This window comes from Aotus nancymaae, unplaced genomic scaffold (assembly GCF_030222135.1).
Source record: "Aotus nancymaae isolate 86718 unplaced genomic scaffold, 86718_ANA_hifiasm-v0.15.2.pri h1tg000067l, whole genome shotgun sequence".
Lineage (NCBI taxonomy): Eukaryota > Metazoa > Chordata > Mammalia > Primates > Aotidae > Aotus > Aotus nancymaae.
Window position 1 is genome coordinate 17,466,695 of NW_026988482.1, and position 17,110 is coordinate 17,483,804.

At 42.4% G+C, this 17,110-nt stretch overlaps 2 protein-coding genes and 2 non-coding genes across 5 annotated transcripts in view; 2 read left to right on the plus strand and 2 right to left on the minus strand.

Annotated features, from left to right (window-relative positions):
* The window catches only part of PIGX (phosphatidylinositol glycan anchor biosynthesis class X), a 24,792-nt gene extending 16,585 nt beyond the window's left edge, over positions 1–8,207 (minus strand). Inside the window, exons 1-4 of the mRNA XM_064366774.1 lie at positions 8,038–8,207; positions 7,766–7,940; positions 7,556–7,709; positions 3,236–3,299 (exon numbers count right to left, since the gene is read on the minus strand). Coding sequence (XP_064222844.1) covers positions 3,236–3,299; positions 7,556–7,709; positions 7,766–7,940; positions 8,038–8,207 — 563 coding nt within the window. The remainder of the gene's footprint in view (positions 1–3,235; positions 3,300–7,555; positions 7,710–7,765; positions 7,941–8,037) is intronic.
* On the minus strand, positions 1,928–2,053 carry LOC135270858 (U4atac minor spliceosomal RNA). The gene has a single exon (XR_010339018.1). It is a non-coding gene; the product is annotated as a U4atac minor spliceosomal RNA (small nuclear RNA).
* On the plus strand, positions 7,935–13,900 carry CEP19 (centrosomal protein 19). Of its 2 annotated transcripts, none has more exons than XM_012435056.2 (3): positions 7,935–8,263; positions 11,225–11,424; positions 12,025–13,900. In XM_012435056.2, exons 2-3 carry the CDS (start codon positions 11,295–11,297, stop codon positions 12,384–12,386), a joined length of 492 nt encoding a protein of 163 aa, XP_012290479.2. In that variant the 5' UTR covers positions 7,935–8,263; positions 11,225–11,294; the 3' UTR covers positions 12,387–13,900. The 2 variants fall into 2 exon arrangements, with proteins under 2 accessions (XP_012290479.2, XP_012290480.2); XM_012435057.2 differs by having other exon boundaries at positions 11,228–11,424.
* On the plus strand, positions 10,810–10,915 carry LOC135270903 (U6 spliceosomal RNA). Its single transcript, XR_010339057.1, has one exon. It is a non-coding gene; the product is annotated as a U6 spliceosomal RNA (small nuclear RNA).
* Positions 13,901–17,110: the final 3,210 nt, after the last annotated feature.

Consider the following 17,110-nt stretch of genomic DNA (forward strand, 5'->3'; position numbering starts at 1 on the left):
TTCTTTTTTGAGAAAGGGTCTCACTCTGTTGCCCAAGCTGTCGTGCAGTGGCAAGATCTTGGCTCACTGGAACCTCAATCTCCTGGACTCAAGCAATCTGCTCACTTCAGCCTCCCAAGTAGCTAAGACTACAGCTGCATGTCACCATGTCTGGCTAATTTTTTTTTTTTTTGGTAGAAATGGGGTTTCACCATGTCACCCAGGCTGGTCTCATACTCCTGGGCTCAAGTGACCCGCCCACCTCAACCTCCCAAAGTGCTGGAATTACAGATGTGTACCACCATACTTGGCCCACTTTTGTTTTTAATCTTTAAAAATGTAAAAAATGTAGCTGGGCATGATAGTATGCACCTGTTGTCCCAGCTACTGAGGAGGCTGAAGCAGGAGGATCACTTGAGCCCAAGAGTTCCACCCTGCAGTGAGCAATTATTGTGCCACTGCATTCTAGCCTGGGTAAGAGTGGGACCCTGTCTAAGAAAATGAAATGGCAAGCCATAAACAGGGAGAAAATATTCTCAATGCATACATCTGCCAAAGGACTTATATCAAAAATACATATATGAAGAATTCTTACAACTTAATAAGATAATAAACAACCCAACTTAAAAATGAGTGTTTTCATTTAAGCAAACACTTCCCAAAGGAAGATATACAATAAGCATGGTGGAAAGATGCTCAACATTATTAGTCATCAAGGAAATGCAAATTAAAACTACAATGAAATGCCACTACACAGCCACCAGAATGTCTAAGACTAATCATATCCAGTGTTGCTGAAGAAATGAGAGAAAGAATTCTCACACACTGCTGGTGAAATGTAAAATGGTATAACCACTTTGGAAAACAGTTTGACAGTTTCTTAAAAGGTTCAACATATATCTACCATATACTCAGAAATTCCACTCATCAATATCTACCCAAGAGAAATGGAAACATGCCCACACAAAGACATGTACACAAATGTTCAAGGCAGCTTGCTTTATAATAACAGCCCCAAACTGGAAACTACTCCCATGCCATTGATATGTGAATGGATAAACACATTTCAGCACTTAGCAACAAAAAAGAACAAACTACTTCTATACAGAACATGTATGAATCTCACTGACATAACACTGAAAGAAGCCAGATATAAAAAAAGCATATACTGTGTGATTTCATTTATATAAAAGTCTAGAAAACCTATATAGTGACAGAAAACAGACAAGTGGTTGGCTGTGAGTGGGTATGTGAGGAAGAATAATTGGAAGCAGCATACAGGTATTTTTTAGGATAGAAATGTTCTAAATTTTGATTCTGGTCTGGTTGTGGTTACATGAGTGTATACATGTGTCAAAACTCAATGAAGCTGATTTTTTTAAACTATGAAATAATTCTATTATAATTCCTTGGACTTATATAACCAAGGCACTGAGAGGCTAAGTAACTTATCTAGCCAAGATTCAAATTATCATAGTTTTACTCTAAGGCCCACATCATTAGCCATATAGATATATTTTCTATAAATGCAGAATATATCTATAATCTATATTCTCCTGGACACTATACACGTATTTATGAACAGGTAATACTTTTATAATCAGAAAAAGCATATGTATTTTAAAAAGACGGAGACCCTTCAGGACCTCCCTCCAAGATCACATTCAATCCATTAATCAGAAGATGTTGGATATATTTGTGAATCTTTATGAAGTCATTCACCTCTATTGTCTTCCAATACACATTTCTTCATCTTGTTCACAAATGTAAGATGTAAAACTTGGTCAAAAGTCTTCTAGAAAATCTGTATATAGAGATACTATAATTATAGCATTTCCCTGATCTACCTATCAAGTAACTCTGTAAAGAAAATATTTGTAATACATGCATGCAAATTCTCAAAGATCACTACTATTTATTTATTTTTCATGAAAAAGAGGTTTTTCATTTTACCAAAAATTGCACCAAGGTAAAGCTAAGCTCCAGTTGATGCATACATGTTGTGTAAGCATTAGCAGTATTGCCCTCACTACGTACTCACTGGACTGCAGCACAACCCCAAGAAAAGCACGGTTATACCAACTCTTCTGTGTTCACAAACCATCCTTTTAATAATGTGGTCTAGGCCGGGCGCAGTGGCTCACGCCTGTTATCCCAGCACTTTGGGAGGTCAAGGTGGAAGGATCATTTGAGGTCAGGAGTTCGACCTGACCAACATGGTGAAACTCATCTGTTCTAAAAATACAATAATTAGCTGGGCTTGGTGGTGCACGCCTGTAATCCCAGCTACTTGGGAGACTGAGGCAGGAGAATCACTTGAACCTGGAAGGTGGAGGTTGCAGTGAGCCAAGATCACGCCACTGCACTCCAGTCTGGGCATGACTGAGCGAGACTCCATTTCAAAAAAAAAATTTTTTTTTCATATAATACTAAATTTGAGTCAGAGCTCTATCACTCTAATTTCTACCAAATTATTTAAATTTTTTGAGCTCTACCTCCTTCATCCGAAAAATAAGAAAAAATCATCTATCTCATGCCATTGTGAAGATTAAGTGGAATATTATATATAGGCACTGGTTGTATATATAAAAATATACTATATATGAGAAGGTGTGTGTAGGTTCTATATTAACACTATGCCATTTGATACAGAGGACTTGAGCATCTGAGGATTTTGGTATCTTCAGGGGAAGTCCGGGAAGAACCAATCCCCCTCAGATACCAAGGGACAATTGTACATGGTAAATATATATTTGTTTTCTTTTTTGCTCTACTCAGTTATTTTAATCACTATTTCAAAGAGTGAACCACATATGCCATCACTGAATAACTTTGAAAAAGCAAGTGATTTTTCTTTTCTTTTCTTATTTTTTTTTTTTTGAGACAAAGTCTCGCTCTGTTGCCCAAGCTGGAGTGCAGTGGCATGATCTCAGTTCACCACAACCTCCACCTCCAGGGTTCAAGCGATTCTCCTGCCTCAGCCTCCTGAGTTGCAGGGACTATAGGCACACACCACTACGCCCAGATAATTTTTTCATGTTTAGTAGAGATGGGGTTTCACTACATTGGCCAGGCTCATCTTGAACTCCTGACCTCGTGATCTGCCCACCTTGGCCTCCCAAAGTACTAGGATTACAGGCGTGAGCCACTGCGCCCAGCTTGATTTTTCAGTTTATACATATTTCAACTATCAACTTTTTGTACACAATTATATGAGACATTATTTTAATAGGAATAGAAATAATGGGCAACTTACCTGTGGAAACCATCTTTCAAAACTTCTTGTCTCAAAGTAATTTCAGAACATGTGGCCCTTATGCCTATAAGAACCAAAGATATTTAAAAAAAAAAAAAACAAAAGCACTCAATAAAAGAATATTTAAATAATTAGAAAACAGTTATTTTAGTAGGCTTTACTTGCCTAGAAAATCTATCCAACCTAAAAACAAAAACTTTCAAAATTTAAGCAATTTGAGAGATATATATAAATCTACTTCCAATATAGCACAGTGGTTGAGAACAATGACTCTGGAGTTAGAGTGCCTAATTTCAAATCCCAGTCTGTAACTTAACAGCTGTGTCAACTTTGGGAAAGATAGTTTATCTCTCTATTAGCTCTCATGAGAATTTAATATATGTAGAAGCACTTGGAACAGACCCTACCGACCACATAGTAAGCATTCTATGTAAGTGTTTGTTATTAATATTGCTTTATTCAGGTGATCCCAAAATGCCAAAAAGGAACAGGATGGCTAAACAGCCAGGAAATCTCCATTTTAATCCCAGTTCATGGAAAGTGTGTTATCAGATACATAATGGCAACTTCTATATTCTAACATCCATGCCTACAAAACCAGGAAGATGATACATTTATGCCTTGTGGAGATGTTGGAAGGTTTAAGGAAAGAAAAAAAAAAAAAAAAAGCAAAGCTGGAGGCACTTAAAGGTTCAATGGGTTCCACTGTAAACTTAGAATAACCAGAAATCTCAGCATACTGACTTCATCAAGAATCCAGACATTAAAGCTATTACTCAGAGTCAGATGTGCTAGCTCACATCTGAGGTGGGGATATTGCTTGAACCCAAGGGATGGAGGCTGCAGTGAGCTATGGTTGCACCACTGCACTCAAGCCTGGGTGACAGAGAGAGAGAGACCTTGTCTCTAAAGACAAAGAAAATCTATTACTCAATGTAAGCATCTTAAAACTAAAAATTCAGTTACTACTGGCCAGCAACTCTGCGAGGCATTTGCTATGGAACTTTGTCCCCTTTCAAAAGCTGTAAATCTGTGGGAAGAACATTAAAAAAAACACACAAGCCTGGACAACATAGTGAAACTCCATCTTCATGAAAAAAAAAAAACAAAAATTAGCTACTGAGGAGGGTAGGTGAGAGGATGGCTTAAGCCAGGAGGCGGAGGGAGGCTGCAGTGAGCCAGTATTGCACCACTATACTCCAGCCTGGGTGACAAAGCCAGACCTTGTCTCAAAAACAAACAAAACACCCACACACACACAGAAAACTATATATTATTTACATAATCCTATTATTATCATTGAATATTGCTGAATCCATCGGATGTGCTTCTGAAAAGATGCATTAAGAAAAATGATGTGGGGCCGGGCACAGTGGCTCACACCTGTAATCCCAGCACTTGGGGAGGCTGAGGCCAGCAGATATAGAGGTCAGGAGTTCGAGACCAGCCTGACCAACATGGTGAAACCCCATCTCTACTAAATACAAAAATTAGCCAGGCGTGGCTTGTGCCTGTAATCCCAGCTACTCAGGAGGCTGAGGCAGGAGAATCGCTTGAACCTGGGAGGGGTAGGTTGCAGTGGGCTGAGATCGCACTACTGCACTCCAGCCCCGGTGACAGAGTGAGACTCTGTCTCAAAAAAAAAACAAAAGAAAAAGAAAAGAAAAGAAAAATGATGTGAAGGTGAAACTATCTAAAGGAATGAAAAAAGAATAGGAAAAAATAACATTTGTTAAATAATATCTAGCATGCCAGATCCTCTGCTTGGTGCTTTCATGTGTGTTTTAATTTTCACAATCTAGTAAAGTAAGCAAAATTACTGCTATTTGTTTGCAGGAGGAAACGTGTACTTCTAAAGCATCAGTAACTGACCCTGGGTCACACAACTAACTATGTGACCGATTAGAAGCAAGGTTTGCCTGACTTTTAAAGCCTAAGATACTTCCACTCTGAACAATAAAATTGAAAGAAATTTTAGTGTTACAGCTCTTTTAGAATTTATCTCGTTATGTTTCACTGGAAAACCTCCAACCCTCAAAAAAGAAATTGTATTTGCTTTGGAGAAGTATATGATCTTTTCCCAAAAAAACAAATCCCCACACCCCGTATGTATCTTGTACTAATCCAGATTTTTTTTGTTCTTTTTTTTTGAGACAGACTCTCGCTCTTTTACCAGGCTGGAGTGCGGTGGCTCGATCTCAGCTCACTATAACCTCTGCCTCCCAGGTTCAAGTGATTCTCCTGCCTCAGCCTCCCAAGTAGCTGGGACTACAGGTGCGTGTCACATGCAGCTAATTTTTGTATTTTTAGTAGAGACAGAATTTCACCATGTCAGCCAGGATGGTCTCGCTCTCTCAACCTTGTGATCTGCCCGCCTCAGCCTCCCAAAGTGCTGGGATTACAGACATGAGCCACTGTGCCTGGCCTCTTTGTTCTTTTTTAATTTTTTTTGTTTTGTTTTGTTTTTTCAGAGACAAAGCCTTACTCTGTCACCCAAGCTGAGTGCACTGGTATGATCGCAGCTCACTGCAGCCTTGAACTTGGCAATCCTCTTGCATCAGCCTCCCAAGTAGCTAGGACTATAGGCCCATGCCACCACACATGGCTACTTTTAAATTTTTTTGTAGAGACAGGGTCTTGCTATGTTTTCCAGGCTGGTCTTGAACTCTTGTTCTCAAGAAATCCTCCCACCAGAGCCTCCCGAAGTGTTAGAATTACAGATATGAGACCGGGCACAGTGGCTCATGCCTATAATCCTAGCACTTTGGGAGGCTGAGGTAGGCGGATCACCTGAAGTCACGAGTTTGAGACCAGCCCAACCAACATGGAGAAACCCTGTCTTTACTAAAAATACAAAAAATTGACCAGGCATGGTGACACATGCCTATAATCCCAGCTACTCCGGAGGCTGAAGCAGGAGAATTGCTTGAATGGGAGGCGGAGGTTGCAGTGAGCAGAGATCATGAATTGCACTCCAGCCTGAGCAACAAGAGCGAAACTCTGTCTCAGAAAAAAAAAAAAAAAAAAAAGAACTACAGGTGTGAGCCACTGTGCCCAGCACAAATCCAGATTTTTCTTCATCGTGTTTAATTTTAATGGGGGTAGGGTGGGAAATGAGGGCCAATACCTACCTATACATCAAATTAGAAGAAAAATGATTAACAGGCTTAAATCCTATGGGTATGTACACTAGACAGCAGTTGATCATTGGGATTGGAGAAAGGCTAATATTTACAAACAGTATAGCAAAACTATTATTATTTTAAAGGCAAAAGTACCATTTTGAAAACGAATTTGTTGGACATGAATTTACCTTCAACATTTTTCCTCTTAAATATTACTTTGGTTGTGGTGAATTTGGTTGTGGTGTGGCTTTGGAAATTGACTCCTTTGTATTTATTTTTTGTTTTTTGAGACGGAGTCTCACTCTGTCACCCAGACTAGAGTGCAATGGCGTGATCTAGGCTCATTGCAACCTCTGCCTCCCGAGTTCAAGCGATTCTCCACCCTTAGCCTCCCGAGTACAAGCACACGCCATCATGCCCGGCTAATTCTGACCCCTTTTTAATTATAAAATGCCAATGTTTGAAGCCTCTAGAGATCACCAAATCCAACTGTTTAAAAATTCTTCTTGGCCTCATAATCCTTTCTTTAGATAAACTTGGAAACCCAATATGTAAACACACAAAAGCAGAGCTTCGCTGATTGACAGATAATAAATGGATCTAAATGGTACGAAGGATGACAGAAACATTCTCATTTTACAGATGGAGAAACTTGCCAGGTTTGTGCTTTCCTTCCCCCGTCAAACCTTACTACTTTATTGTAATTACTCCTGCACTTGTCCAGCAGTAGTCAAGCAGTTTGCCAACTACTCTTGCACGAACAACTAGCAGTTTGCCACGGAGTCCCTATATTCAATTTGGGGACTCTCATGCCTCACAGGGCGCTAAGGCCTTGCTGGCCCCTTGGTGATCAGAAGCTTCGTGCAACCCAAGAGCATCCAAGACGCTTGACGGCTGACCTTCCTTCTCAGTACTTTAGTAACACGGCGGCCAGTCCAGCCTGGGAACCACAGAGCCCGAGCCCGACTCTCCGGAGACCCGGGATCCGCCGCAGAGCAAAGCGCACGGGAGGGCAAGGGGACGGAGGAGGGCACGTGGCTCTGGTGTTTGACCTCCTCCGGCTCGCCCTATCGATCTAGGTCCCGCGCCCGGTCCCCACGTCCCAGCCACCCGCGGAGAGGCAGGGGAGCCGGGACCGCTCACCACGCTCTGGCCCTCGAGCCCCGCCCGCACTCCGCAGCCCGGCCCTCCTTACCGGCGTCAGAGCTTGCGGCGGTGAAGGCAGCGGCGGGCCCGCGCGTGAGCCAGGTCGCCGCCCCGAGGAGCAGCCAGGCGACCGCCCGAACCGCTGCCACCCAAGCCGCCAGGACGCCAGAGGCCGGACGCCCGAGAGGGGCGCAAGGAGCCAGCTGCGGGAGCAGGAAGGGGCGTGCACTGGCCACTCGCCGCTCCTACAGCGCGCTACCGCGGATTTCGCGGCCGGGATCCGGCGCTGAGTGCGCGCGCCTAGCTTCGGCGGATCTTCGCTGCCTGCAGCCCCGGACCCCAAACGTTCACGCGTGACGAGAGGCGTCCGTTCCCGCCCACCCGGGGGCGGGCGAGGAGCTGCGCACGCGCGAGGACGCGCGCCCGGCCTGTTGCTGTGGAAACAGCTCGGCCAGCGCCGGGCGGGACCTGGGATTCCCCCCCCACGCAGCGGTGGGAGCCGGAGGACCGCGCCCCCCCGCCGGCCCACACCTCCGCTTCCCGGTATTTCCGGGTTCGGGCCTCCAGTCGGGGAGTTCACCCCTCGGGCTCGTCAGTAGGGCTGTGGCTGTCGCCTCTTCCTGCAGCGCCAGGCTCCGCCCGCCCTCAAAAGTCGGCTTAGGTGCTTTCTGTGCACTGCGGTTGGGTGGAAAAAAACCCATTCCTGGCTGTTTAGACGTTGGCCTGCAGAAGATGTCATTTCTGTATTTCTCTAAGGGTAAGAAAGCCAGCCTTGCACTAGTGGAGACGTGAGTAGGGAGAGAATCGTCTACCCTTAGGGGACATCCGTACGCCTTAGGTGCTGTGGGGCTTCCTAACAAAATTGTGGGCAGTTACTGATCTCTGGGGAGAAGAGTATTCAGGAAGAATAATCCGGTAAACGTGCCGTCCTCCTTCCTAAACAGAGTAGAATCTGTAAGCAGGCCTAGAGAGCATCCAGGTGGCTTGGAGTGGAACAGAGGGCTCTAGGACTGGTGTCGCAAAGAGGAAAGAGAGTGTAAGTCAAAAGATAACTATCTAAAACTGAAAATAGCCTGGCAAGGTGGCTCACGCCTGTGGTCCCAGCACTTTGGCCAGATCACCTGAGGTCAGGAGTTCGAGACCAGCCTGACCAACATGGCGAAACCCCCTCTCTACTAAAAATACAAAAATTAGCCAGGGGTGGTGGCAGGCATCTGTAATTTCAGCTACTCAGAAGGCTGAGGCACGAGCTTGAACCTGGGAGGCGGAGATTGCAGTGAGCCGAGATCGCGTCACTGCACTCCGCCTGGGCGACAGAGAAACGCTCCGTCTCAAAACAAAAACAAAAACACTGAAAATGGTAGTATAAGCATGTTTTTTAAGAAATGGAGAGAGAAGTTTTGGAAGACATGCCTTTTAAAATTCAGTCTGGCTCCCTATGAAGAGGATAGTGCAGACTGTAGTTTTTTGTTATAAGCCTTATAGAATTATTTTATATTCCAAATACAACCATTATTTTAGCAAAAATTAAAGTTAAATTTTAAAAAGAAAAGAGGGTAGTAAAACTACATTATTTGAATACCAATTGCATACATCTTTTACGAGGACAATCATTTGCTTTAGCGTAGAGAGTTTATATTGTGCTCAGTAGGTTCTAGTTTACTAACATCAAATTTTAGGTGAATTGGGAGTAGCATTCACTTAAAAAACAAGAAAAGGAGAAGGAGGAGAAAATGGTGTGAGATCATTGCATCAGATTAGAAGTAGAGCACAGTAATTTTTAAAATAGGTTTTTGTGACCAGGCACAGTGACTCACGTGTTTGTAGCCTCACCTACTCGGGAGGCTGAGGCAGGGAGAATCGCTTGAACCTGGGAGGTAGAGGTTGCAGTGAATTGAAATCCCACCACTGCACTCAGCCTGGCGACAGAGCAAGACTCCGTCTCACCCCGCCCCACGCCCCAAAAAAAAGAAGAAAGAAAAAAGACACAATCAAGGGTGATTATTTTCTGTCTGTTGCCCCATTATTCTACAATGAATGTGTATAATCACTGCTAAGTGTTTTTTTTTTTTTTTTTTTTGAGACGGAGTTTCGCTCTTGATACCCAGGCTGGAGCGCAATGGCGCGATCTCGGCTCACCGCAATCTCCGCCTCCTGGGTTCAGGCAATTCTCCTGCCTCAGCCTCCTGAGTAGCTGGGATTACAGGCACGCGCCACCGTGCCCAGCTAATTTTTTGTATTAGTAGAGACGGGGTTTCACCATGTTGACCAGGATGGTCTCGATCTCTTGACCTCGTGATCCACCCGCCTCGGCCTCCCAAAGTGCTGGGATTACAGGCTTGAGCCACCGCGCCCGGCCTGCTAAGTGTTTTATAAAAAGTATGTTCCTTAGATATAGACACTAGGTTTTTGAGTGGGGGAAAAAAAAAAAGTATGTTCCTAATAGTGATTCTCCAACAGAACTGAGTTCACGGAGATATCATCACCCTATGTCACTTTACCTCAATGTTTCTTGACATTGATGAATCTTTCTGAGAATGTCATAGTCATGTCTAAAGCAGTGCTTATGATTAAGAGGATTTGGGCATTGAGGATGGGGAAAGGAAGAGAGAATAGTAAGTATTAATCTACAAATAGCTATATTTCTTGTAGCTAGAAAAATATCATATAGTGAGACAAATAAGCCAAAATAAAAGCCATGGAAACGTTACTGACTTGTATATGAAGAAGCTGATTCTGCATCAGGTCCGCTTTTTGATCAGGCTTCTAGACTGTAAATGTTTACGAAAGTGCTCAGGGACCATCATGTTAATTCATTAAACAATGTGTGGAATGCCTACTATGTTCCAGTTATTATGCTGAGATATTGTGGTGAAAAATGAATATGCCCCCCACCCTCATGTACCATATTGACTAGAAGGGAAGATAGATGATTAAATAAGTAATAATGAAAAACTCTAGTAAAATAATTAGGAAAGTACAAAGGAGGCAGCTCTGGACTGGTGAACCCCTCAGGACAAAATGATTAAGGTTAAAAAGCTCATAGTACCTTGATATAGAGGATGCTTGATACATCCTTTCTTAATTGATAAATAGTAAAGACCTTGTAGGTCAGCTATTGGGCTGACTTAGGGATTCATATTCAACCTTTGACTAAGAGATTCAAACTGGATTGCATCCCCAGATTCACATATGAACAAGTCTATATTCTTGAGGGAACCCGAGTCTTAGGAGTCCAACAGATTGAAACTAAGCCAGGGCCAAACTGAACTTTCCTGGCAGCTCTCAAAGTAACTGAGCTTTGTGCTCGCTTCAGCGCACAGACACCAAAATTGGAATGATACGGAGAGGATTAGCATGGCCCGGGCGCAAAGATGGCACACAAATTCATGAAGCATTCCATATTTTAATTGAAAAAAGAAAAAGAAGTCCAGGCATGGTGGCTCACGCCTATAATCCCAGCTACTCAGGAGGCTGAGTCAGGAGAATCACTTGAATCCAGGAGGCGGAGGTTGTGGTAAGCTGAGATTGCACCATTGCACTCCAGCCTGGGTGACAGAGTGAAACTCCATCTCAAAAAAAAAGAAAAGAAAAAAATATTAAGCTTCACAGGCTGAGCATGTGTTGCCAGAACTGGACTAGAACCAGATCTTCTGGGGAAAAGGGGTGAGGGAAATGAATGACATTTATCTAACACCTAGTTGTTTTTTCTCTTTAGCAGGAAGTCATTATGCAGCTTACACATTGTCATCAGATTTCCTCTGATTTACCCTGACGTGTATGTGGGAATGATGTGCACTGCCAAGAAATGTGGGATTAGATTTCAGCCTCCAGCTATTATCTTAATCTATGAGAATGAAATCAAGGGGAAAATTCGCCAGCGCATTATGCCAGTTCGAAACTTTTCAAAGTTTTCAGGTACCTCATGTCTTATCTTGCCTCCTGTCTTAAATATTCTCTAAATACAGGTTCGGGACTGGATGTGTGACACTGGATTAATTACTTACGGTCAATGAGCTTTGGTTTCCTAATCTATAAAAGGGAATTGGGTTTTTTTTCCCCCAGTTTGAGAATTAATAATCCTTTTGGGATTACTAGCTAGGTTAAATGATACAGCAATTATTAATAATATCAATTCCCTTCTCTCCTTCCAAATGTTTTTTATTTGTAGTCTTAATATTTTATTAATACCACTACTGCTATGTAAAATCTGTAATATCACTTTTCTTCTCAGACATATTCTCCAGTTGAAAGTGTTTAATACCTCTACAAAGTGGTTTGTGAGTTAAAGAAGTCAAAAATATATCTCTCCCTCTCCCTCTACACTGAAAGCTCAATCTAAAGGAATAGTTCTACAAAATAATTCATTCCAATAAAACCATTTAGCTGTTTGACTATAATGGAGATAACACTTTCAGGGTTCAGAGTTTTTGGTTCTATTTTGGCTGTTGCAGTAGTTTGTGGTGTATATAATGTTTGCAGTGTGTATGTGGTATATAGTTTTCTTCTCTCTCCTAGATTGCACCAGGGCTGCTGAACAATTAAAGAATAATCCACGACACAAGAGTTACCTGGAACAAGTATCCCTGAGGCAGCTAGAGAAGCTATTCAGTTTTTTACGAGGTTACTTGTCGGGGCAGAGTTTGGCAGAAACAATCGAACAGATTCGTCGGGAAACAACCATTGATCCTGAGGAAGATCTAAACAAACTAGATGACAAGGAGCTTGCCAAAAGGAAGAGCATCATGGATGAACTGTTTGAGAAAAATCAGAAGAAGAAGGATGATCCAAATTTTGTTTATGACATTGAAGTTGAATTCCCACAGGACGAACCACTGCAGTCGTGTGGCTGGGACACAGAGTCAGCTGATGAGTTCTGATACCAAACACTCAAAAAATGTATTGGGCTAGCAGAATACCTATATTTATACCAGGCTGGTTCTGGAAAAAGCTTTAAAGAATACTAAATATGTATGTTGGGTGATAGGGGATTGACCATGTTACTTTTCCAAACCAAGACATTTAAAACATGTGCTATGTAGGTGCATGAGGAATATGGGAAAAACAGAATAAAGGAATCTGTCTTTAAGGAGCTTGCAATCATGCTGGGCACAGTGGCTCACGCCTTAATCCCAGCACTTTGGGAGGCTGAGGCAGGCAGATCACCTGAGGTCAGGAGTTTGAGACCAGCCTGGCCAGTGTGGCGAAACCCTGTCTCTCCTAAAAATACAAAAATTAGCCGGGCATGGTGGTGGGCACCTGTAATCCCAACTACTCAAGAGACTGAAGCAGGAGAATCACTTGAACCCTGGAGGCGGAGGTTGCAGTGAGCCGAGATCACACCATTGCACTCCAGCCTGGGCAACAAGAGCAAAATTCCATCTCAAAAAAAGAAAAGCTTACAGTCAATCTAACTGGAAGATGTAAAAAACGTGAAAAGCTAATTGGCAGTATTGAACAACAAAAAGATTAGAGCCAAATGCATGATAAAGGCTAAAGAAATTCAGAGCCTATATTACCGTAGAGTAGAACAGTAGGAGAAGACTTTGTCTGTTAGTAAAGAGATAGAACTTGGCCTGGCCCTTGAAATAGTAGTATTTAGGTAGATGCTTGTGTAGGATTCCAGATAAGAGCAACTGAAAAGAAGGAAAGGAGAGGTAGTAAAGGGATAAGAAGCAGAATTTTTTTTTTGAGGAATAAGCAAATTATAGTTTGACAAGATTGGGGGCCATATATGGTTACTAGGGAATTGTGTGTGTTATGTCTTTGTATGTATTTAACTCTGGAAAAGAGTATCCCTGCAAAATGCCCTGCAGCTGCAAGTAGATGTCACTTGATGGACAAAAGGGGAATTCTGCCCCTCCGGCATCAGGAAATACATACTAAAGACATTGTGAAATGCTGAACCTCTTCCCATAAATAAAGGTTTGCCTGTAAAATGGGAAATCCACCCATAATAAATGAACAATAGGCACTGCCAGTTTAGGCCTATTCGTGACTGGATCTGCAAGAGAGCATCTTTGTTTAACAACATTATCTGTGATTTGATACATTTATTCTTATTAGAATATTGTTTAATTGGTAGCAATTCTATGTTTTCTACAAGGAAACTGATGCTTATTAAATAAAACTATAGTGAAAATAATTACTCGCTGTTTCTACCTGTTCACTTCCACTCTCCTTACCATTAAGCACTTCATTATAAGGGAGCTCATTCTTGTAGTGATATCACCAGAGTTTTGAGATAGTACAGTTGACAAAGAGAGCCAAATAATTTTCTCAATTAGAGATCTTTTCATATCTACATAGTATGTCTTTATTCTATTGTATAGGTAGCTTATTTTTTATTTGAGACAGGGTCTCACTCTGTCACCCAGGCTGGAGAGCAGTGGCATGATCACGGCTCACCCCAGCCTCAACCTCCTGGGCTCAAGTGATCCTCGCACTTCAGCCTCCTATGTAGCTGGGATTACAGGTGCCCGCCACCACACCTGGCTAATTTTTGTATTTTTTGTAGAGATGGGGTTTCAGCATGTTGACTGGGCTGGTCTCAAATTCCTGGGCTCAAGCAATTCGCCTGCCTCAGCCTCCCAAAGTGCTAGGATTACAGACATCAGTCACCATGCCTGGCTATATATACGTAACTTATTTTAAAATTTGTCCGGCCAGGCTTGGCGACTCACACTTGTAATCCTAGCACTTTGGAAGGCTGAGGTGGGCAGATCACGAGGTCAGGAGATTGAGACCATCCTGGCTAACACAGTGAAACCCCATCTCTACTAAAAATATAAAAAGTTAGCTGGGCATGGTGGTATGCGCCTGTAGTCCCAGCTACTCGGGAGGCTGAGGCAGGAGAATCGCTTGAAACTGGGGGGCAAGTTTGCAGTGAGCCAAGATCGCACTATTGCACTCCAGCCTGGGCGACAGAGTGAGACTCTGTATCAAAAAAGAAAAAAATGTCCTTAGGTTGTTTTCTTCTTTCATTACTACAAACAGTGCTACAACAAATAACCTTTACATTCTCTGTTTTACACATGTTCAAGGATATCTGTTAGATAAATGCCTAAAGGAGGCTTACTAAGTATGTGCATTCTAAGTTTTAATAGATATTAAGTTGTCCTCAATAGACGTTCATTCATTCATTATTTGTACTTAATGAGCACCTACTACATTCTAAGCCTGTAATGTTCTGGAGTTTGGGGTTACAGCAGTATATACAACAAAGTCCTAGGTTTACAATTGGAAAGCAGAGACAGTAAACATAAATGCATAGAATAATGTTGTCAGATGATAAGTGCTCAAAGGAAAAAAATGGGGTGCAAAGGAGAATGATAGAGGGGATGGGAGCCGCTGTTTTAGATCAGGTGATCAGAGAAGGCTTCACTGACATTTGAGCAAAGTCCCGAGGAGGTAAGGAAAAATTGGTATGCATTTCAGGGTTAGCAGGGAAAGGCAAGTGCATTAGCCTTGCCACTGGAGTGTGCCTTGCACATTTGAGGAGGAACAGGAGGCCAATGTGGCTAATACAAATTATGCAAGAGAAGAAATGGTAGATGAGGTTGGAGTGTATTTTACCAAGGCATAGTACTTATCATGAAGGTTGTACCAACTTAAACTATCAGCAATACATTCGATACCCATCCCCAAATACTCATCAATGGAGAATGTTTATAAAACTTTTTGAGTTTTGCCAATTTTTCAATATAAAAGTGGTATCTTATAGTTTTGATTTGCATTTCCCTTATTTTGAGGGGGATGCGTATCATGCATTTAAGAGCCCTTTTTTTTTTTTTTTTTTTTGTTTAAAGATGGAGTTTCGCTCTGTAGTCCAGGCTGGAGAACAGTGGCGTGATCTTGGCTCACTGCAACGTCCGCCTCGGGTTCAAGCGATTTTCCTGCCTCAGCCTGCCAAGTAGCTGAGACTATAGGCAAGCACCACCATGCCCGGCCAATTTTTGTATTTTTAGTAGAGATGGGTTTTCACCATGTTGGCCAGGATGGTCTTGATCTCGTGATCCACCCTCCTTGGCCTCCTAAAGTGCTGGGATTATTGGCATAAGGCACCAAAGCTGGCCAACAGCCATTTTTAATGAAATAAGTCCTTTGTTCATTTTTCTATTGGGTTGCTGGTCTTTTTCTTACAGATATATATAAGTTGTTTATTAAGGAAAATAGTCCTTAGTCTATGATATAAGTTGCAAATATTTCCACCTTGTCATTTTAAAAAATTGAATATATTTTTCAGGTAGATTTTTTAATGTGGTAAAATTGATGAATATTTTTCTCTACACTTCTGCACCTTTGGTCATATATAGAAAGCCATTCCTTACAAGATTTTTCTTTTTTTTTCTTTTTTCTTTTTTGAGATGGAGTCTCGCCCTGTCACTGAGACTGGAGTGTAGTGATGTGATCTTGGGTCACTGCAACTTCTGCCTCCCAGGTTCAAGTGATTCTCCTGCCTCAGCCTCTTCAGTAGCTGGGACTACAGGTGCCCGCCACCATGCCTGGCTAATTTTTACATTTTTAGTAGAGACAGGGTTTTGCCATGTTGACCAGGCTGGTCTCAAACTCCTGACCTCAGGTGATCCACCTGCCTTGGCCTCCCAAAGGGCAGCCACTGAGCCCTGCCAAGATTATTTTTTAAGTGTCTCTTTTTCTATATACAAATTTATTTTGGAATACGATGTGAGATGTGAATCCAACTTTTTTGTCCAGATGCCTATTCAATTGTCCCAACACCACTATCGATTGAATAACTTATCTTTTCCCCATTTGATTTGAAATGTCATTTTTATCATATACTAAATTCCCATATGTATCAAAGTAGTTATCTTTTGATGATGTTAATATCATCTGTAGCAGACTTCCCAATTCATGTTTTTTTCTTTTCTTTTTTTAAGAGACCGAGTCTCACTTTGTCGCCCAGGCTGGAGTGCAGTGGCGTGATTGTGGCTCATTGCAACCTCTCTCTCTCTCTGGTTCATGCAATTCTCCTGCCTCAGCTTCAGAAGTAGCTGAGATTACAGGCACATGCCCCAACTTCCGGCTAATTTTGTGTATTTTTAGTAGAGACAGGGTTTCACCATGTTGGCCAGGCTGGTCTCGAACTCCTGACCTCAGGTGATCTGCCCAGCTTGGCCTCCCAAAGTGCTAGAAATACAGGTATGAACCACCACTCCTGGCCCAAATTAATGTTTTTTGATGTTTATTGAGCACATCCCATTTGTCTGCTAGGTTAGGAGCAAAAGAAAGCTACAAAATCATCTTAACTTTTGCCTTCAAGGTGTTACATAGCTTAGCCAAAACAGGATGGGGAGATCATATGAATGAGTTGAGGAGTTTTGTTTTTGCTGGAGTGCAGTGGCAAGATCACAGCTCATTGCAGCCTTGACCTCCCAGGCTCTAGTGATCCTCCCACCTCAGCCTTCTAAGTAGCTTCAACAACAAGTGTGCATTACCACACCCAGCTAATATTTTTTATTATATTTGTCGAGATGGGGGCTCTCTGTGTTGCTCAGGCTAGTCAAGCCCCAGGGCTCAAATAATCCTCCCACTTCGGCCTCCCAAAGTGCCGGGATTATAGATACGAGCCACCATGCGTGGC